General features: G+C 35.7%; 1 protein-coding gene and 1 pseudogene across 1 annotated transcript in view; both read right to left on the reverse strand.

Annotated features, from left to right (window-relative positions):
• Positions 1–381: 381 nt before the first annotated feature.
• The window catches only part of GLMN (glomulin, FKBP associated protein), a 44,720-nt gene continuing 22,226 nt past the window's right edge, over positions 382–22,875 (reverse strand). The window contains exons 10-19 of the mRNA XM_075999844.1: positions 21,199–21,229; positions 21,005–21,094; positions 20,249–20,290; positions 20,063–20,136; positions 18,433–18,517; positions 17,491–17,600; positions 16,694–16,757; positions 1,766–1,889; positions 909–991; positions 382–806 (exon numbers count right to left, since the gene is read on the reverse strand). Coding sequence (XP_075855959.1) covers positions 690–806; positions 909–991; positions 1,766–1,889; positions 16,694–16,757; positions 17,491–17,600; positions 18,433–18,517; positions 20,063–20,136; positions 20,249–20,290; positions 21,005–21,094; positions 21,199–21,229 — 820 coding nt within the window. The 3' untranslated portion in view covers positions 382–689. The remainder of the gene's footprint in view (positions 807–908; positions 992–1,765; positions 1,890–16,693; positions 16,758–17,490; positions 17,601–18,432; positions 18,518–20,062; positions 20,137–20,248; positions 20,291–21,004; positions 21,095–21,198; positions 21,230–22,875) is intronic.
• On the reverse strand, positions 15,347–15,479 carry LOC142869639 (uncharacterized; annotated as a pseudogene).

Raw genomic sequence — 22,875 nt, forward strand, 5'->3', positions numbered from 1 at the left:
TGGTGATAGGACTCTGCTCCCTAAGATTCCTCCTGAGGCAGGAAAGAGAGGGAAGCAAAGAGAAGCAGTCAACTGGCTTGAAGTCAAAACTCCTTTCTACACTTTCGTAGTGTTGCAGACTCCAACTTGACGCTAGAAGTTCTAAAATGTCACATAGCATCTCACTGGAGCAGAACGTGTGTAAGTATTTTTATAAACTCATTACAACTGTATGAATGAATAAAGACAAGTATATTTTATGAAATTATAAAATTCTTAGTTTATACTCGATTTTCAAAAGTAGTATTTAGGAGATATGTGTATAGGCATTATTTACCATGTAGATAACTTTTTAAAACCAAAGAATGCTCCTATTCCATAACACATCATTATAAAAATTAATAAATGAGAATAGCTACATTTATTTTTCTAACAGCAAGTTTTTACAGAAAATTTTTATAGAGGTACTAAATAATGGACCTTCCTCCCTCCCTCCCTAAATAAAAACCTTTAAGAAATATGACAAAATAACCCTAAGCAGATAAAATCTCCCTCTACATAGGTCACCAAGGAAGTCCAAATTAGCTTTGTGTTAGAAAAGTTTCCATCAATAGGGAAGGGAAAGAATCCTATAGAACTAGATGTGTGGAAATACACTATCAGTTTTTAATGGAAATACAGTATTAGTTTTGATTTAGGAAGTAGAATTTTCACTTTATCCCTATGTTTTCTTCAGAGGTAGACTTTGTTTTTATTTCAATGAGTTCTTCTACTCGAGCCAGAACACTTTCAATCAAATCAAATGTGAAAAGAGCTGAATGTAGGACCTGCAATGCCAAAAAAAATTAGTGTTATTAATACTGTCTTTAACAACAAAAAAAAATAGAAAAGACTTCAGCTGGAGATAGCTTAGGAAAATTTCAGATCACCTTAAGCTGCATTTCAGGAGGCATATTAGGGAGATCTTCTCCACCTACAGTTATAGAACAAAGGTCTTTAGTCTTCTGGACTTCTGTAAGAGAAGGAAAAAAAATCATGTGTCACACTTAGCCGTTAAAACTCTCAGATTTCAATTATAAATTTATAAGATACTTCATTTGCTAACTTATAAAATGTCTGTTATTCATGTAAATTATTGAGTCCATTGTTTAACAACTCAGAGTATACTTAAACTATAAGCAGATAAAATTAAATGTCAAAGTTCCACATGTGAATTAATGCTTCTTTAGATGAACAGTATTATTTTGGCATGTACAGGATACATGAAACTTTTTCCTTCAGTATATAATAAGAATTATAGCCATAACATTAAAAAAGACAAAATTTCTAGTAATGTCACCACAGATATATGAAAAAGATAACGAGATTATTATAGTAGATTTGCTGGCTTGAAACAAAGTAATTCTGGATCTAAGATTATTTTTCATAATTTTAACAGATTTACTCAGGGGTGAGATGGAGGGTGGACCCAGCAATACCAAAGGAATGGCACCCAAATAGAAATACCTGTAATACAATCAGATTCTTAATCAGAACTTGAGGCTTTAAAACAGAATATGCTTGTTTGGTTTAAATCTTCATTAACCCAATTTCAGTGTTAACTGGCTTATAGATTTGCTAAGAAGCATTTTAATTATAAATAATGTGACATAGATGTCATGGTCCCTTGTTTAGTATAAATTAAATAAGTACAAGATAAAATATGTTCTTTGACTTGAATATAAGTATCTCAGTTCCAAAATTTGACTATTAGACCTAACTGAAAACAAAATTGCACATTACCAACCTTGGGTATTTTCTTGGCTATTCTTAATTTCTGCTTCATAATGTGCTTTTGACATATTAAGTCCTGTATGGAGAGGCTTTAAGAAATTATTTTCAATCTTTCCGAGTTCTGTCCATAATCCAGTCTGTTCAGAAGAATTAGTGAAAGAATTATTTGGTTTAACATTTATTGATTACCTACTATTACTAAACATGCGTTATAAGCTAGAAAAACAAATGAAACATGGCCCTTGCTTTTCATGAGTTTATTGTTTAGTAATACATGTATTACTACATCTAGTTATGTGAATACCAATCAAAACAAAAATGTACTCAGGGCACTGTGCTCATTATTATACTATTTGGATAGCTCCTGGTTTTGAGGTCTGTAACTTGCAAGTTTTATCCATGGAAATTTACTTGAGGATAATGCAAACAGTCTGAGACATTTTTCCTCCCCTATACACCATCCCCATCAGTGACTTTATCTTTTATATACTTTCAACCCTTGACCTTTCAATTGATATCCTGGCCACACATCTAGTTCTATAGGATTCTTTCCCTTCCCTATTGATGGAAACTTTTCTAACACAAAGCTAATTTGGACTTCCTTGGTGACCTATGTAGAGGGAGATTTTATCTGCTTAGGGTTATTTTGTCATATTTCTTAAAGGTTTTTATTTAGGGAGAGTGGGAGGGAGGGAGGAAGGTCCATTGGTATTAAGCTTTCAGATACTCTTTATGAAGGAGGGAAGGAGGAAGGCTGGTCCATTGGTATTAAGTTTCCAGGTACTCTTTATGAAGGAAAATTTCTTAGGTAACCATGGAGTACTAAGCTTTAAGAAACAATGGTGATATAGCACCTCTTGTATATTCCTGGATAGAGCTGGAACCCATTCTACTAAGTAAAGTATCTCAAGAATGAAAAAACATGCACCATATGTACTCAACAGCAAATTGGTATTAACAGATCAACACCTAAGTGGACATATAGGAATAACATTTATCGGGTGTCAGGGAGGGGGGAGGAGGGGATGGGTATATACAAATACAACGAGTAAGATGTGCAATGTTTGGGGGATGGACACACTTGAAGCTCTTACTCAAGGGGGGGCATGAGCAATATATGTAACCTTAACACTTGTACCCCCATAATATGTAAAATAAAAAAAATTTTAAAAAAGGAAAACTTAGGAACCTTATTATCCTTAACTAGAACAATGAAATGGACCATTTAAAAACCTACTTTGTAATGAACTTATTTTGCTCTAAGTAGTATACAAGATTTTATGTATAGTCCTCCAAATAAAATCTACACATACCTATTTTGAATAATTGATAACATTAATGACTGTTACACAATCCTTTTCATTTCAATCTGTCCTTTCTCATTTCTCCTATACTGATAGGAAAAGTAGAATTCTAGAGAGGATCTAAAACCTCAAAAATATGCATATCCTTTCACTCAGCATCTATGAACTTATTTGGGGGAAATAATCATGTTGTAATGATTCTATTGCAGATGTTTTAAAAAATGTTTAGTGAAAAATTGGAATTAATAAAATATCACATTACGAGATTCATAAGTAAACTATGGTTCATGTAATGGAAAACTACACTGCCATTAAAATATTGTTCTTCCGTATGTACTGGTGAAAGGGAAAAAGGTTACAAAATGTATGATCTCATTTTCTGTAAAAAAAAATAAAAAAAAAAAAGCCAGGCATGGCGGCTCACACCTGTAATCCCAACATTTTGGGAGGCCGAGGCACGAGGATTGCTTGAGGCCAGGAGTTCTAGACCAGCCTGGGCAATTATAGTGAGACCCTGTCTCTATTAAATAAATAAATAGCCAGCCAGGTGTGGTGGTATGCACCTGTAGTCCCAGCTACTCAGGAGGCTGAGGCAGAAGGATGGCTTGGGCCTAGGAATTTGAAGTTACAGTGAGTTATGATCAGGCCACTGCACCCCAGCCTGAGGCAGAAGGATGGCTTGGGCATAGGAATTTGAAGTTACAGTGAGTTATGATCAGGCCACTGCACCCCAGCCTAGGTGACAGAGTTCACCTTATCTTTTAAAAAAAGAAAGAAATGTACAGATGTGTTAGCATGGAGCACAGAAGGGGATATATTAATAATATCACCAATGGATGAGATTTTGATCACTATTTTTCTTTTTGCTTATTCATCCTGATATTTAAAGAATGAACCTGTTTTAGTTGTATCATTTTAAAAATTTAAATAGTTTTCCTAATCTGATGGGAAGTATGAGTTATACAGTAGTACAGCAGGAACTTCTTCAACCAGTGTAGTTGCACAGTATAAGCATATTACTCTATAACATGCACCTACTGTTCTCCAATCTTTACCTCTCTCCATCTAGTCTTATCTTTTCTCTACCCAACCTCCCCCCCCCCCACTTTTTTTTACCTTCTCCTTTGCCTTTACCTCAAAGCTTATAGGTAGAACCCACTACTCCTGATGACTTTCAGGACTAGCTAGGTTACTGATGACCCTCTACAGATTAAAACACATTCAAACATAAAGAAGAGTATAGAGAAAACACCTATTTACTCATACCTACCTTTGTCAACATTTTTATTTACTTTAAAAAATACTAGATATGGTTGAAGTCCCTTATATTCAAGAGGTAGTTATTTAAAACTTTAGGATTCCTAATGTATATATCACTTAAGTAATATAATTTTTCATGTTTACAAACATAAATGGTATTATGCTGTATACATCTTGCTTCAGCTACCTTTTTCTTTGTCAATCTTACGTTTTTGAGAGTTATTTATATTGTAGCTCTAATTCTTTCATTTTAATTGGCATATAGACATTCCATTATACTATATAATTTATCATGTTATTTAATAGTAATTTTTTAGTATTCCAAAACAATGCTGCACTGAAATTGCTGTATGTTTTCCTATATCACATGGGGTGAAAGTTTTTCTAGGGTAGTTTTGCAAATTATTTTACCAAGAATCACCATAAGAAATATGTTTTATATCATAATTTGACAAACATTTATTTATATAGTTGAAACAGGTTTCCAAAAAAATCCTTCTTATATATAACAGGTAGACTTTTGCTAATATTTAAATATAACATAGAAAAAAAAAGAATAAACAATTAAAAAAACACTAAGACAAATTTTTATTTAATGAATGGAGTGTACTTACCTGTTTGTGAGGTAATTCCAGTCTACTGCAGTATTGAGCCTAGTCCTTTTCTTTTTATTTGTTATTTTTGAAGGTCATTTATATTATGGTATAATTTACATACAATAAAATACACTCTTTTAGCTATGGAGTTCTATGAGCTTTGACAAAGAGAAAAATCCCTTGTGCTTCTGGCAGGGGGAGGGAAAAGGAACCATTTGATATATGCCGGAGCACTCTGTTCTTAACAAGATCTACATTAGCAAAAACTAATTAACCAAAGCCTAACCTGGTGGGGTGTTGTCAGAGCCTAACTGACCTAGAGGAAGAGAAACACCCAATCCTAGCCAGCTGTAGTAGCCATCCTGTTCCACACCTAAGGGTGAGAAGTCAAAAACTAAGAAGCACTTGTAAAGTTTACGGTCCAGAGGCACAGGCTCACTAGAAGACCTTATCACAGGACTATAAAATTGATTTTCCTCCCCACACGTTACCACCACATTACTAAAGGCCAATTTACATGAGTTCCTTCTACCAAGTACATCTATCTAGCTTTCAGGAAAAAATTGCAAAGCATACTAAAAGGCAAAAACTACAATTTGAAGACACAGAGCAAGCATCAGAACCAGATGTAGCAGGGATGTTGGAATCCCTGATCATAATTTTAAAACAACTATGATTAATAGGCTAAGGGCTATAATAGATAAAGTAGACAGCATGCAAGAACCGATGAGCAATGTAAGCAGAGAGATGTAAATCCTAAGAAAGAGCCAAAAATAAATTCTAGAGATCATAAACACTGCAACAGAAATGAAGAATGCCTTTGATGGGTTCATTAGTAGACTGGACACAGCTAAGGAAAAAAAATCTCTGAACTTGAGGATATATGAACAGAAACCTCCAAAACTGAAAAGCAAAGAGAACAACATGCACTGGGAAAAAAGAAAAAAAAAAAAAACACACAACAGAATATCCAAGGACTGTGGGACAACTACAATAGATGTAACATACCCATAATGGGAACATCAGCAGAGAAGAAAGGAAGGAACAGAAGAAATGTCTGAAGCAATAAATGACTGAGAATTTCCCCAACTTAATATCAGACAACAAACTACAGATCAGGAAGCTCAGAGAACACCAAGCAGGATAAATGCCAACAATAAACTAAGCATTATACTCAAACTGTAGAAAATTATGATAAAGAAAACATCCTGAAAAAAGCCAGAGAAGGAAAAAAAAAAACTTATCTATAAGAGGGGATATGTTTTAATCTTAGTGAAAGAAATAGATGAGGAACCAAAATATAGATTAGATGGAATTACATATTGATAGTTATTTTATGTTTTTGTTGCAATTGTAAATAGTAAATTACATTTTCTAGTTTGCTGTGAATTTTTCTCATGATTATGTGTTGAATGTATCAAATGCTTTTTCTCTGTAGCTACTGACATAATAAAGTGTTCCTTCTAATCTCTGAATTATGATAAACTTCCATTACTGGAATAAACCCAACTTGATCTTATGGCTTAAAAATTTTTTTATGGATTTAGCATAGTAATGTTAGTATCTACATTTATAAGTGAAATTAGCTTACGACTTTCCTCCTGCATATTGTTCTTGTCTGTTTTGGTATTAAGGTCATATTTGACTAAACAGACTCAAAGTGTTAGTTACAACTGTTCTTTTTCTAGTCTTTGGAACATTTTGTGTAAGATTTATCTGTTTCTTGAAAGTGTGGTAAAATTATCTGACTCTGGGTTTTCTTTTAGTAGACTGGCAGTTAAGTTGTTAAGTTATATTGTCTAAGAAATTCCATTTCATTAAAGTTTTCAATTTTACTGGTATGTTTTCACATTAATTTACAGTTTTTCTGTATTTGTACTTATATTCCCTTTTAAATCAACATAGTGTGTCTTCATGCATTTTTAAAATCAACCTTGCCAGAAATTTATTCAATTATTTTCAGTCTTCTAATATAAACATTGGAAGTTGGAAATTTTCCAATTTTCCAAGTACCAATATAGCTGCATCCCACAAGTTTTAATATATAGCATTTCATTCTTCAGTTCTAAATAGTTAAACATTGTTATCCTGTATCATAAGCATATAATACCTCATAAAATAAACTTTAACACATTAATTGCCATGTGAATTGTATTTAACTCATGCTAGTTTTGAGCCCAGGGCCTCATGAAGCAAAACTTAGGCAAAACCCTGCAGTTGGTTTCTGAAAATCTTACTTGTTGATGTTCTTGTTACAATTAATAGTAATTAATTGTAAAAACGTGGATTAAATGAATAGAAGTCAATAAATTTCATTTTTCATTAAATTAGGGCTGTTTTGTTTTCAAAGTTTTTATTCTATTTTCATAATAAAACACTGTGGCCCCAAGGAAGATTTTTTTTTCTAGTGTGGCAGTGTGTTAACCATAATTCATAATATATAGAGGTTCTCAAACTTCACATGTTAGCTAAAAATGTAGATTTCTATGCCTTACTCAGAGGTTTTGATTGAGTAGATTGGGGTTAAACCCAGTAATTTGCATTTATTTAAAAAAACCAAATACTTAGGTGATTTTGATTAGACCCATATGTTGAGAAACAATCATCTGCAATAGCACTGTCCAATGCCACTGAGGAACTTAATTTTTAATTTTCAAAAAACTTGAATCAATTTAAATTTAAATAGTCACATCATGTGGCTACTGTCTACTGTACTTGACAGTGCAAATCTAGAAGATCTTTAAATATTAAAATCTTAGGGTGGATCAAGATGGCGGACGAGAAACACCGCCAGACAGAGTGTCTCCGCAGAAAAGACAGATTCTAGCAGAAATTAGAAAAAAGAAGCAAGAAGACAAGCATACAGCAGACGAGGGCCGGAAGGAGGGGTACCTGAGACCCAGGGAGACTCCACGGAAGGAGGCTGCGGAGGAGAACTGGAAGCTGAGACCACCGGAGCAGCCCGGAGACCAGCGGCAAGGGTAGGTGAATTTGCGGTTTCCCCTCTCCTGCATTTGGGACTGCTGGTGGGCTCCCCAGCGGGTGGAGAGACCTGCGGACACCAGCCCAGAGACGGCCGCCGCCAGCTAGCGGTGAGCCTGTAGCGGAGGCAGCACCAGGCTCTCAACTCCCTCGGGGCACCTCCATGTGCACAGACCCAAGCCGCGCGACAGACGCCATATTGCCTCCTCCACCCCTCCGCCAACCCTACCCGCGGCTGCCCAGAGAGACAATACAACCACCAGCCGGAGGCACCTCCAGGGAACAGGACCTTCCCTTTTGGGACCCTACAGCTGACTAAGAGGAACTCAGACTGGGAGCTCCCTACCCGCCAGCCCTCCCAGGTGCTGCTGGCACGGTGTTCTCAGGAGAACGGTGCAGACTCAGAGGCTGAGAGACATAGACCCAGCTTGGGCTCCCTGTGGGTGAATTGGGACTGGAACTCCTCTCCCTGGTGGAGATACAGTTTGACCTCTGGGACCCAGAGGTCGGACCTGCAGACCAGATCCCGTGCACCGAGGTCTAGCATTGCCCGGGGCACAGAAGGGATATACTTGAAAAGCCTACTGAGGTGTGTGTGCTTTCAGGGGCAGATCAGCATCCTAGGGGGCAACCCTCCTCCCAAAAGCAGGCCGAACGCCCAGCCCAGGTGGCGTTCCTGTGCAGGGAACCGCCCCGCCGGCATCACAGTCCGGGGAGGCCTGGCGGCGTGTGGTCTGGCCTGCTGGCAGAGGCCGAGGAGTAGCTGCGGACTTGGGGAGGGTGGAAAGAAGCGAGGCCTGCTCCAGACTGCAGGTCTCAGACAGCCCCCCCCACCCGCACACGCAGACTTTCTGGCTGAGCAGGACCATTCCAGCCCCGCCCTGAAAGCTTTTCCTGGAAGAAGAGAACAGAACTTTGACCCCTGCTATCGGCACTGGTAGTGCCTGAGGGCAGGCTTACCCAACCCAGCTCCACCCAGAACAAGAGCTGATAACAGGACACAAAATCAACAGCATAGCCTGTTCCTCCAAGCAAGCACCACCTACTGACAGGGACGGCATCCTGCAAAGCCTTTTCACAGCACCCACTGACTCATTATACAGGGAGTGGTCGAATCTCACCCACAGACACCACCTAACGGCTCAGAAACTAAACAAGGTGTGTGAATACCCAAACCAAAACCTAAAGGAAAGAAACAACAACTGATCGACATGGGAAGAAATCAGCGAAGGAACTCCGGAAATATGAAGAACCAAATGGAAAACACACCCCCAAAGAGGAGCACCAGCCCCCTAGAAACGGACACCAACCAAAATCAGGCAACCAAAATGACAGAAGAGGAATTCCGTACGTGGACCATAAGAACACTCACCGAGCTGCAAAAACAACTCAATAACGAACACAAAGAAACCACAAAAAGCCTCCAGGACCTAGAAGAAAAGTTCACTAAAGAAATAGACACAATGAAAAGTTTAACCGAACTCCTGGAAATGAAATCAATTCAGGGAACTACAAAATACAGTGGAAAGTCTCAAGAACAGGGTAGATCAAACAGAAGAAAGAATCTCAGAGAATGAAGATAACATCCTCCAACTAAATAAAACAGTCACAGAGATAGAGCAGAGAAACAAGAGAAAAGAGCAAAGCCTACAAGAGATGTGGGATTATGTGAAGAAACCTAATGTGAGGGTCATAGGGTTACCAGAAGGGGAAGAACACAACACTCAAGGGTTGGATAAGCTATCTGAAGATATAATAGAGGAAAATTTCCCAGGCCTTGCTCAAAATCTCGATATACAAGTTCAAGAAGCTCAGAGGACCCCTGGGAGATTCAATGCAAACAGGAAGACGTCACGACATGCAGTTATCAGACTGACTAAAATATCAACTAAAGAGGCCCTTCTAAGAGCTGTAAGACAAAAGAAGCAAGTGACAGGAAAGCCAATTCGAATAATGCCAGACTTCTCTAATGAGACTTTACAAGCAAGGAGAGACTGGGGCCCCATTCTCACTCTTCTGAAACAAAACAATGCCCAGCCTAGAATCTTCTTCCCTGCAAAACTAAGCTTCATATATGAAGGAGAAATTAAGACATTCTCAGACAAGCAGAGTCTCAGAGAATTCACCAAGACAAGACTAGCCCTACAAGAAGTACTCAAAACAGTGTTACGCACAGAACACCATAATAAAAACTCACGAATATAAAAACAACCAAAACCCAAAGATTAAAGGCCAGATAATACAATGGCTCAAGAGAGAAATCAAAGCAACAACATCCAACCCAACAGAACGAACAGTAATCTACCTTACCTATCAGTTCTCTCAATAAATGTGAATGGCTTAAACTCTCCACTCAAGAGACATAGGCTGGCTGAATGGATAAGAAAATACAGGCCAAGTGTATGCTGTCTTCAGGAAACACATCTAACCTGCAAGGATGCATACAGACTAAAAGTAAAAGGGTGGAGATCAGTATTCCAGGCAAGTGGAAGCCAAAAGGAGGCTGGCGTGGCAGTTCTAATTTCACATGATTTAGTTTTTAAACCAACAAAAGTAGTGAAAGACAAAGAGGGTCATTACATAATGGTGAAGGGCACAGTTCAACAAGAAGAGATAACAATTTTAAATATATATGCACCCAACTTAGGTGCACCCAGTTTCATAAAACAAACCTTACTGGATCTAAGCAAATGGATTAATAGCAACTCCATAATCACCGGAGATTTCAACACCCCACTGACGGCACAAGACAGATCTTCCAAACAGAAAATTAATAAAGAAATAACGGACTTAAACAAAACCCTGGAACAATTGGGTCTGACTGACATCTACAGGACATTCTACCCAAAATCCACTGAATATATGTTCTTCTCATCAGCTCACGGAACATTCTTTACGATTGACCATATCCTAGGACACAAAGTAAACCTCAAGAAATTTAAAACAATAGAAATCATACCATGTACCTTCTCAGATCACAGTAGAATAAAAGTAGAAATCAACCCTAACAGAAACTCACATTTCTACACAAAAACGTGGAAATTAAACAACCTCCTACTAAATGATTACTTCATAAATGAAGAAATCAAGATGGAAATAAAAAAATTCTATGAAGAAAACGACAATGGAGAGACAAGTTATCAACTCCTCTGGGACACAGCTAAAGCAGTTCTGAGGGGAAAGTTTATCTCCATAAATGCCTATAACCAAAAGACAAAAAGATCACAAATAGACAATCTAACGAAACAACTCAAAGAGCTGGAAAAAGAAGAACAGACCAACCCTAAACCCAGCAGAAGAAGTGAAATCAACAAGAACAAATCAGAACTAAACAAAATTGAAAACAGGGAAGCTATTCAGGAGATTAATAAAACAAAAAGTTGGTTCTTTGAAAAAATAAACAAAATTGACACACCATTGGCTAAGCTAACGAAAAGCAGAAAAGAGAAATCTCTAATAAGCTCCATCAGGAACAAAAAAGGAGATATCACAACTGATCCCAAAGAGATATAAGATATAATTTATGAATACTACAAAAATCTATGAAACACTGAGGAAGGAAATAGCAGAGGATGTAAACAGATGGAAATCCATACCATGCTCCTGGATCTGCAGACTCAACATCATCAAAATGTCTATACTACCCAAACTGATCTACAGATTCAATGCAATACCTATTAAAATCCCATCAGCATTCTTCACAGATATAGAAAAAATAATTTTACGCTTCGTATGGAACCAAAGAAGACCCCAAATATCAAGAGCAATTCTAGGCAACAAAAACAAAATGGGAGGCATTAATATGCCAGATATCAAACTATACTACAAAGTTGTAGTAATTAAATCAATCTGGTATTGGCACAAAAATAGGAATATGGACCAGTGGAACAGATGTGAGAATCCTGATACAAAACCATCCTCATATAGCCATCTCATCTTTGACAAAGCAGACAAAAACATACACTGGGGAAAAGAATCACTTTTCAATAAATGGTGCTGGGAAAACTGGATAGTCACCTGTAGAAGGCTAAAACAGGACCCACACCTTTCACCTCTCACAAAAATCAACTCACGCCGGATAACAGACTTAAACTATGAAACTATTAGAATTCTAGAGGAAAAAGTTGGAAACACTCTCCTAGACATCGGCCTAGGCAAAGAGTTTATGAAGAAGTCCCCAAAGGCAATCACAGCAGCAACAAAAATAAATAAATGGAACATGATCAAACTAAAAAGCTTCTGCACAGCCAAAGAAATAGTCATGAAAGTAAACAGACAACCTACAGAATGGAAGAAAACTTTTGCATCCTAGGCATCCGATAAGGGGCTGATAACTAGAATATACTTAGAACTCACGAAAATCAGCAAGAAAAAAATCAAATAACCCTATTAAAAAGTGGGCAAAGGACTTGAACAGAAACTTTTCTAAAGAAGACAGAAGAATGGCCAACAAACATATGAAAAAATGCTCAACATCTCTAATCATCAGGGAAATGCAAATCAAAACTACAATGAGATATCACTTAACTCCAGTGAGAATGGCCTTTGTCAAAAAGTCTCCAAACAATAAATGCTGGCGTGGATGTGGAGAGAGAGGAACACTCTCCTACACTGCTGGTGGGACTGTAAACTAGTTCAACCTCTGTGGAAGGCAATATGGAGATACCTTAAAGCGAAACAAGTGAATCTACCATTTGATCCAGCAATCCCATTGCTGGGCATCTACCCAAAAGATCCAATGACACTCTACAAAAAAGACACCTGCACTCGAATGTTTATAGCAGCACAATTCATGATTGCAAGGCTGTGGAAACAGCCCAAGTGCCCATCAATCCAAGAATGGATTAAGAAAATGTGGTATATGTATACCATGGAGTACTATTCAGCTCTAAGAAACAATGGTGACATAGCACATCTTATATTTTCCTGGTTAGAGCTGGAACCCATACTATTAAGTGAAGTTTCCCAAGAATGGAAAAACAAGCACCACATATACTCACCAGCAAATTGGTATTAACTGAACAGCACCTAAGTGGTCACATAGGTACTACAGTAATAGGGTATTGGGCAGGAGGGAGGGGGAAAGGGGGCCGGTATATGCATATATAATGAGTGAGATGTGCACCATCTGAGGGATGGTCATGCTAGAGACTCAGACTTGTGGGGGGAGGGGGAAAATGGGCATTTATTGAAACCTTAAAATCTGTACCCCCATAATATGCCGAAATTAAAATAAAATAAAATAAAATCTTAGTTGTTCTCAATGGCGATAATTTAATACACAACCCATAATCATAAAACTTTAGGTAATAAAAACACATGCCAAAAGTGGGCTAAAAAAATTTTGTTATACATTGTGTTAAGCATAATTCTACAAAGCTTTCATATAATAAACTATAATATTTTTAGAAGCATGTAGGAGTGAAAAGCTGTGGAAATAAGAATATTTTCTCTTTCTTACGTTAAGGTTACCAGATCTTTAAAACACAAAAAAACACTACAAAGATAATCATTTTAAGATTTTTTTCATCTCCAATGTCTAGAAAAAGAAATTAAGATTTTTTTAAAAAAATAGTTATACTGATTAAAATTTGAAATGTTCACAATGTCTGCTTTTAATTTTATAACCAAGTAGACTCATTGATGTAAACAGTTCTGAAATCTTTTCTATTCTAAGGCTTAAAACTACATATTTCAAAATTCACTGCAGCTTATCTCACAAAAGGAAGAGTGGGCAGTTCTACATAATGAAATTCACTGCCAGAGGACACAGGGGCCTTGCAAAGGAAACAGTCAACTATAGCAATGGACATGAACAAGACTCAGCCTTCCCTTTTCTCCTAACTGGTGTAAGTGATCTTATTTATAAAGTAAGATTGCAGATTTTCTACCGCTTATAGTATTAAGGAACTTCTATCACCTAAAAGTCATTTGGCTCTGCAAATATCACACAAAGGATACGTTTTAATCTTAGAGAAAGAAACGGATGAAGACCCAAAATATGGATTATATGGAATTATATGTATGTATGTGTGTGTATATATATATATATATATATATGCGCAAGATATGTAAAATTCCTGATACTCACCTGTGGCCTTTGCAATCTCGTTTCCCTTGACCCTGCTTTCATTCTACATATTACAATTACAAATTATTTAGGGAAAACAATGGGTAGGCAAGTGGATGGGAAATGATAGGAGTACACAAGATAGAAGGTAAGGATAACATGATTCTGGGCTATGTATAAGAATAAATTATTGTAATTCAAAACAACTAATAATTATTTAAAGGTAACCTGCCAAATAGAGAACATTAGGTACAAAAACTAAGTTGGTTTTGCCAATAGAGATAGAGGCATAGTTGATACTATTCACATTCAAGAAAAGTTATGTGAAACTGAAGCATGGGAGAAGGTGCCTGAAACAAATGCAGGAAGATAAAGATGTATGAAATAGTAGGGTGAGGAGGGAGTGGCTTATGAAAAGAATAAGTGAGTTGATAGTAACCCAAAGTAGCAGGAGAAAAAAATGATTATTCAATTATGAATCACTTTGTTGTCTTTGTATTTGAATGGTTCTGTTCTTATTTAATTTTCCTGTTCACCTTTCTGACTGTGTTTCAGCTTTTAATCTATTTACTCACTTAGCACACTTCACTGGTCAAAAACAGGCACTGGTAGGAGTCCTTTTGAATAAAATGCCCCACAATTCAGCATCACCAGAGTATCTGTTTTTCCTTTAACCTAAACTTCTAAACACTCAAAAGCTATCATTTTGTAATTAATCAGAGCAGATAAATTTGCATATTGTTTATATACATTATCTATTATAACTGCACTCAGGATGGACAGGCTCTTAAGCTGCCTCAAAAATATCAGGTTGTAATCTTAGACTGGTTTATTTGCTAATTTCCCTGGTATGGTAATTCTTATGGTAATCACATAGCAATAATTTAGAATCTTTTATCCTTAAGAAAAATTTTTTTAAAATATTAAATAAGAGGGCAGTCCTATAAGCTGGTTGTGTCCCTTTCTTCACCATATAATGTGCATGGTAAACAAAAGGCATTATCTGTGGATATCATAAGAGACATTGCACAACGTTCAACTGTTCTCAAATCTTCCTTCTCTAAGCAGAGACCAATCTGCTGCCTCTGTATTACCCTGTGCTCCATACCTAATAAATGTGGGGTCATATCTTTACTACTTACTATTTAATAGATGTGTGCCCTTGTGCAACTTAATGATCCTTTTTGTGCCTACATTATCTATGAAAAGGGAAAATAAAGAGTACTTTTCTTATAGCATTGTGAAAAACAAATGATATATAGTCCTTGGCCAGAACAGTGGTTGCCCCTGGCAGAGGTGGGGAAGGTGGAACAATAAGGTCAGAATTAACTGGGAAGGAGCATGTAGGTATTACTTGTAATGATGGTAATGTTCTATATTTGAACAAGTCTGGATAACATAGATCTATGAATTTGTTAAAATCCAGTGAATGTACAATTTATACATTTCATTTTATGTAAATTTTACCTCAAAGAAAAACTACACTTGATCTTAGCCAAAAGGCCAAGAAGTGATCAAAGAAAAACTATAGACAAATATTTAACTGTTTAATACTATTTAATACATGTAACTCTACAGTTACATGCTGAAATATTTAGCAGAAAGTATGCGGATGTCTGCATTTTACTTTGAAATGCATCAAAAAAACAAGATAGATTGATTGATGGACAGAGGGTGGAGAAGGATACATAACGAGGCAAATATAGTAAGATGGTAGAATCTAGGTGGTGGGTAAATCAGTGATCATTGTAAAATTCTTTCAACTTTGTTGTATATTTGAAAATTTTTATAATAAAGTGTTGAAAAAAAGATAGAATCTGGTACAGAGTAAGCACTAGTCAATAATAGAAAATAACTATTTCCAGCTGAAGAGGGATGAACTGGAGGTCAAATTACTGGATCTACTAGATCTGTCAAGAGAGAAAGAAACCACAACCTTTCCTATAAACTTTTCCTCTCACATCATGATTTACTTAATTAAAAAAAATCTCTTTGGCATCTTTACATAAAAATCAATTTATTTTCATTCCTTTTACTATTTTCTAAAAAAAAAAAAAGCAGACTAACAACACATGATTCAGGTAGTTACAGTTAACAGAGGTGACGCATACAGGGAAAGCAATTAATAGAACAGGGTAGTTAGAAGAAGCCAATATAATTTTACTGTATGACAAATCTCCCTCAAATAGTTTTCTATTTATTGAATACTTCTAATGATGTGCTATTAAGAGAAAAAAAATCCAACTTCCTACACATTATCTAAAAAGGTGCTGTTAAATTCAGTTTTAGTGCTGAAAATGCTTCAATTTGTCATGTCTGATGAGGTGATATTAAAATATCAGATGATTTTATTTTATATATCTTAGACTTAAATCAGTAACTACAGGTAGAGGAAACCAAACAAGACACTCAAATATATGTTGATCGCCACAAGATAAGTTTACTTTGGACCTGCAACTTATCTACTCAAGAGGGCTTAGCAATGTTTTCCTCAAGGGAGGAGAGGTAAAACAGGAAATAGAAAGGGAAAGGAAAGCTGGATGTGAGGTAGTGAATGCTCCTAGAAATTAACTTTCGGGTTTCAGAATAATTGCTGGCACTTTCCCCATCCCTTATAGCTGGGTAAGATGGTAAATTCTGGCTTAAGTAGGTACTGATCAAGAAAATCTGAAACATTCCTTATGCTTTTGATTATACTCACAATCTCTTTTTTCAAATAATTCACTTACTTGATTGTCATTTTCATTGTCTTTGATAACCAAATACCTCAATAAATTTAATGAAGCCATAATCCTGTTAATTAAAAATATATATAATTTGTTACTTACAGTATAGTTTTATATAATCAACAGCAATTTCAATGAATAAATCACCTTGGCTATATTGTTATAATTACATTTGTCACTATTTGAAACTATTCCCATTGATATGTCTTTTGGACTAGTAATAACTTATTACTCTTGTTTTCCACTTAAGTTTACAAAATAGAAATATGAAAATTACTTTCCTTATTTTCTCAAGAAAGCTTTATCTTTAATATTTGAGAAGCATCATTTGTTGTTTTCTGAATCTTAAAATTCTTTTTGTAAATGCTTACAACCATTTCTCAACATCATTTATTCCAGTGTATTAAAAGGGAAATTACATGTTCTATATAAAAAAATGATCACCTAGAAAACTAAATAAAACAACAAAACTCAACCATGTAATAAGCCTTTTATAAGTTATAGACACAGATTCTTATTTTTTGGTCACAAATGCTGTAGTGGCAAATCTCTATCAAATGCTGGGTACATCAAAGGTATAAAATCATAATGGTGGGCATTCATCTGCAAAGAAGAGTTTTTGGTTATGTTTCTACATATTATTGAAACACTTAAATATGAAAGTCTTTATGAAATTTAATGAATTAACCACTGATCATAAAATCACAAGAAAATACATTTTATTCGGTTAGGTTGTCTAAGCAGAAGCTTCACATTTTATTCTGAATTTACTATTTGAACCTTAGTAACAGTCATCTCACCTATCTGAGTTTTGCAATAAATCTGTTTCAGCACCCTCTGGGAGAAAGAGTACCAAATCTAGAAGGGAAATCAGCTGTGGTCCTGTAAACCATTTGTTGTTATGTGTTCTCTGAAAACCAAAAGGAAAATTAGAAAAGGGCTTGAAATAATAGCTTGATAAATTATGTTTTCCCTAATACCTTGATGCTACAAACTATCACACATTTAAAATATATTTTTTAGGCCAGGCGTGGCAGCTCACGCCTGTAATCCCAGCATTTGGGGAGGCTGATGTAGGAGGATTGCTTGCAGCCAGGAGTCCAAGACCAACCTGAACAACATAGTGAGACCTTGTCTCTACCAAAAAAAATTAAAAAATTAGCCAGGTGTGATGGCACATGCCTGTAGTCCCAGCTACTTAGGAGGCTGAGGCAGAAGAATTGCTTGAGCCCAGGAATTTGAGGTTGTAATGAGCTATGATGATGCCACTGCACCTCTAACCCAGGCAAAAGAGTGAGACCAGACCCTGTCCCAAAAATAGTAATAAAATATATATATATATATTTTAACTTTAATTTCCATACTTTCATTCAATTTCCAGGCACCTGGAACAAATCTTGCCAACTGGAGAACACTGGTACATGCTCTGTTTTCTATATGGAATTACTGATATTCACAAACAGGTAAGACTTAAGTTTCCATTAACTTTTCAGAAGCATATAGCAAAACAAAATGAAGTCATATTATAAGCTCAAAGAATTAATATAAATTTGTAGTTAACAAAATTTCCAAATTCAGGGTTTTCACAGAAAGTATTAGAAATAGACAAACAATATATACCTTAATACTAGAGAAAGAAAAAGACTATGGGGCAAAAACCACATTAATGTATTCTACATATGAATATATACACCCTACCAAATAAAATATATTGATAATTGATATAATGGCTATGCTCTTACCTTTAATGATATGTCAATTTGATTTTTGATATTTTGAATAATAAAGGCCTCCACACCTGAGTGATTACTTGTATTCAATAAGCACCTTGAAAGTAAAATTGCAATGGGTATATGAAATTATCCTGGACTGCATTATAATTACATGGTGATGAAAGTTTTACAAATTCAAATTGGCTATGTGTTATTTCTAGGAACACAAAATCCACAGTGAAGATAATTACCAAGGTGATCAGCCAAATACAAAGTCATCTGTAATAGTTATTGCTCTCACTGCCTGGTAAATTCTATTCATAATTAATCTTTCCAATAAGAAATTTTTATTAAACCAAATTTGAATCTTTTTATGCATATAGTTGCAATAATTCAACATGGCAAGAAAAGACACTAGTATAATAGCCTAACAACTCCCAAAATTATTTCCTACAACAAGAGACTAGTGCTGGTTAGACTAGCTTAATTGCAAATAAAGGAAACTCAATAACTAGCTTAAGAAAAAAGGGGGGCCAGGTGCAGTGGCTCACAACTGTAATTCTAGCATTCTGGAATGCCAAGGCAGGATGGCTTGAGCTCAGGAGTTTGAGACTAGCCCCAGAAACAGCGAGACCCTGTTTCTACTAAAAATAGAAAAATTAGCCACACACAGTGGCTCTGCAGTCCCAGCTACTCGGGAAGCTGAGGCAGGAGGATCGCTTGAGCCCAGGAGTTTGAGGCTGCAGTGTACTATGGTAGATGCCACTACACTCTACCGAGGGCAACAGAGTAACAATCTGTCTCAAAAAGAAAGAAAAAAAAAAGGGAGGGATTTCTTGGTAGAAATATAGGCGGAACAGAACAGGAAAGTTGGTGTAAGACCTAAAAATTCAGATCTCATAAACCTGCTCTTACTCTATCAATAGAAATGAAGAAAAGATAGGAACAATAGTGCTACTACTGGCCAATCCCAAAGAATACTTTTTAGCACTTTAAGACTGCCCAAGTCTCATTTTTATTACCTAGGACGAGGGTCAGCAAACTAAGGTTTACAGGCCACATCTAGCCTACTGCCTGATTTTATCAATAAAGTTTTATTGGAACATACTCACCTCTAATACAAAGCTGAGTGGTTGCAAAAGACACCATAAGGTCCATAAAAGCCTACATTTACAATTTGGCCCTTTACAGAAGGTTTGCCAGTGTTTAACTTAGAGAGTTGCTAGAATCTTTTCTATCTCAAAAAGCACTATTAGTAAGCTCTACTATTAAGTTATAGTGAATAGCCTGCTAAAGTTATAACTTCACAGGCATTAATTTCAACTGTAATGGAGATTTTATTGACATATGTGAAGTTCTAGCAGCAGCATTATCAATCTCAGTTTAATCTTTTGTAAGTCTATTTTAAGTTTAGAGTATTTCAATTAACTGAATTGAAATATATACTATTATTCATTAATACATATATACATAAATATGTATCCAAAATATTTGACTAACACCTCTCTAGCCATCACAGATAAGAGAATTTAATATGGCTTCCAACTGGAGTTGGATTACATGTAAAACATACTGACATACTATACCCTAGAATAATTACCCCCCTAAGTTGGCTTTTAATCAACAACACACTTAGCAATTAACCCCACTTGATACATACCTAAATAACGTATATTTGCCCTGTGAATCCAACTTGTTAATATATAGCTGAAGCATAGCTAAACTCTTTTTCCTCTGAAATGGAATAAATAATAAATATAGTTACATAAAATGAATCAAGATTAAATTATTTATCAAACTTTCTCACTATAACTCATTATTATTTTGTTCCCAAATATTTACGTACCAATGTCTCAATGGGGCAAAGTGTCATTACTTTGACTAAGCCCTGAAAATAAAAAAAGTTTAAAATTCAGATGTAAATAACAATATTGACTGCAAACAAACAACTATATTATCAATAGTGAATACTAAAAATTCAGACAAATGAGGATAGGAGATTTACTAACAAAAGTCTTGTTTTTCCATTAAATATTAGAAAAAACAGTTTCTACACTGACATCTAAGGACCTACTTGGACATCATAACTAAGAGTACCAGGCAAAATAAACAAATCATAGGAGGGAAAAATCAACATGTATATTAGTCTTTCTAGTAATGAGTCAGTGCACGTCTTAGATGGAGTCCTGAGAACTTAAGTTATAAGAAAAGTAAAAGAAGTTCATTTTCCAAGATCCCTACAGAAACAAAGTATAGGGATTATGAAAGTTTCCACTAGATGCTATGCTATCAACTATGGTAGCCACTAATAGCCATTTAAGTTTAAATTAATTTAAATTAGATTTAAAATTTAGTTCCTTAGTCACATTAGCTACATTTCAAGTGTTTGATTCAGCTACTGGCTTTTCTACTGTACAGCACAGATAACAAAGACATCTATCAGCACAGAAAATTCTACAGGACAACACTAGAGTTTTCAAGAGATGTAGAGAAGAAAAGTGGGAGAGGAGTCAGAAGTGAGAGAAGAATCAGACCCTTACCTTATTTAAGTTCAGAATAAGCAAGGGACTATTTTTAATATCAGAATACATAGTTTATTTACCTGAGGTACAGTAAGAAAACTCTTGATTTCTAAGTACTGGTAAAGTAGACTGTTGTCTTCTATTCTCAATAAACCATTCTCCAGCAGATCCTACAGAGTAAAATATATGCAGATACATATATGGTGAAGTCAACAGCTGTATTTGTTGACATAACTATATATTTAAATTATAATGGGAGCAAATAAATTCTTACCAATCCTTTGGGGAAAACAGATTCTTCTGTTCTAGAAGAGAATATTAAAATTTATCATGATTTTATAAACTATTTTAGAATGACTCTTCATCTTAGGAAAAATAAATCAAAAATAGAAATTTAAAGACTTTTAAAATATATATCATTAAAGAGAAATTCTGTAGAAAAATTTAGTCAAAATCCTTAATCTATCTTTGATCTGATCTTTTGATATGGTTACTGACATCTAAATCTGACCAGTACTACCCTACTCAGGGCTTATTTCCTGGTATCAATAGATCTTCAGATCTATTACACCTGATATAACTCTATATATGTGTGTGTGTGTATGTGTGTGTGTATTCTAGTTGATTATTCTCTAAAATCTTTTCAATTCTTTTTATTCAAAAAAGAATTCCAGGCCAGGTGCGGTGGCTCACGCCTGTAATCCTAGCACTTTGGGAGGCCAAAGTGGGAGGATTGCTTGAGCTCAGGAATTGGAGACCAGCCTGAGAAAGAGCAAGACCCCGTCTCTACTATAAGTAGAAAGAAATTAGCCAAAACAACTAAAAATAGAAAACAAAAAAATTATCCGGGCACGGTGGTACCTGCCTGTAGTCCCAGCTACCTGGGAGGCTGAGGCAGGAGGATCACTTGAGCCCAGGAGTTTGAGGTTGCTATGAGCTAAGCTGACGCCACGGCACTCTAGCCCAGGCAATAAATGAGACTCTGTCTCAAAAAAAAAAAAAGAATTCCATGCTTTCCACTTGTGATAATACTTTTTAAAAAAAGGTTTATAGCTTGAAGCTCTGACTCCAGGGTGGGGGGGAGGGAAAGGCAAAACATATAACCTAAACATTTGTAAATAATAATAAAAAATAAAATAAATTTAAAAAAATAAAAAAAGGTTTATAATCATTATTAACTAAATATTTAAGATCATTGGCAAAAAAATATCTTGGGTTCTAGGAAATTACTTTAACCATGCAAGAAGTTAAAAATGTTTTATTCTGGGCTCAATGACCAAACAGTTTGGAAATCTCAGGAATACAGAACTTAGATTCAAAATAATATGTATTTTCACTGTATGAATAATAGAAACTAGGTAGAATGAATCAAACATCATTAAGACCTACATAATACAGCAAAGTTAATACAGAGTTAATAACTACTTATGGCAGGAAACCCTTGGAAATTCCTGCCTTGTAGGCCGAGGCTTTGAACCTTTGCCATATTACAAATCTTCCATCACCTGGGAAGAGATGGGATTGATAAACTGTCACCAGTGTTCCTAGAGGATAGTACTGCAAGGTCCTGACTAATCTCAAAGGATGATTTAAACATGTTATCAGGAAAGAAAAAAGATATAGAGTTTTACAAAACGCTTAAATTTCTGTCTGGAGAAATTATGCATACCTGTTACTTTGTAATTTCTTTTTAAAATGTGTGTGTGTGTGAGAGAGAGTGTGTGTTTTAATAGAGACGGGGTCTCGCTATGTTGCCCGAGCTGGAGTGCAGTGGCAATTCACAGGTGCAATCCCACTACTGATCAGCACTGGAGTTTAGACCTGCTGTTTCCAACCTGGGCTGACTAACCCCACTTTAGGCAACCTGGTGGTCCTCCACTCCTGGGAGGTCACCATACTGATGCCAAACAGTGCAGACACCTGATCAACATAGTGCATTATAGCCCAGAAC

The sequence above is a fragment of the Microcebus murinus genome, chromosome 2 (genome assembly GCF_040939455.1).
Source record: "Microcebus murinus isolate Inina chromosome 2, M.murinus_Inina_mat1.0, whole genome shotgun sequence".
NCBI classification, from domain to species: Eukaryota; Metazoa; Chordata; class Mammalia; order Primates; family Cheirogaleidae; genus Microcebus; species Microcebus murinus.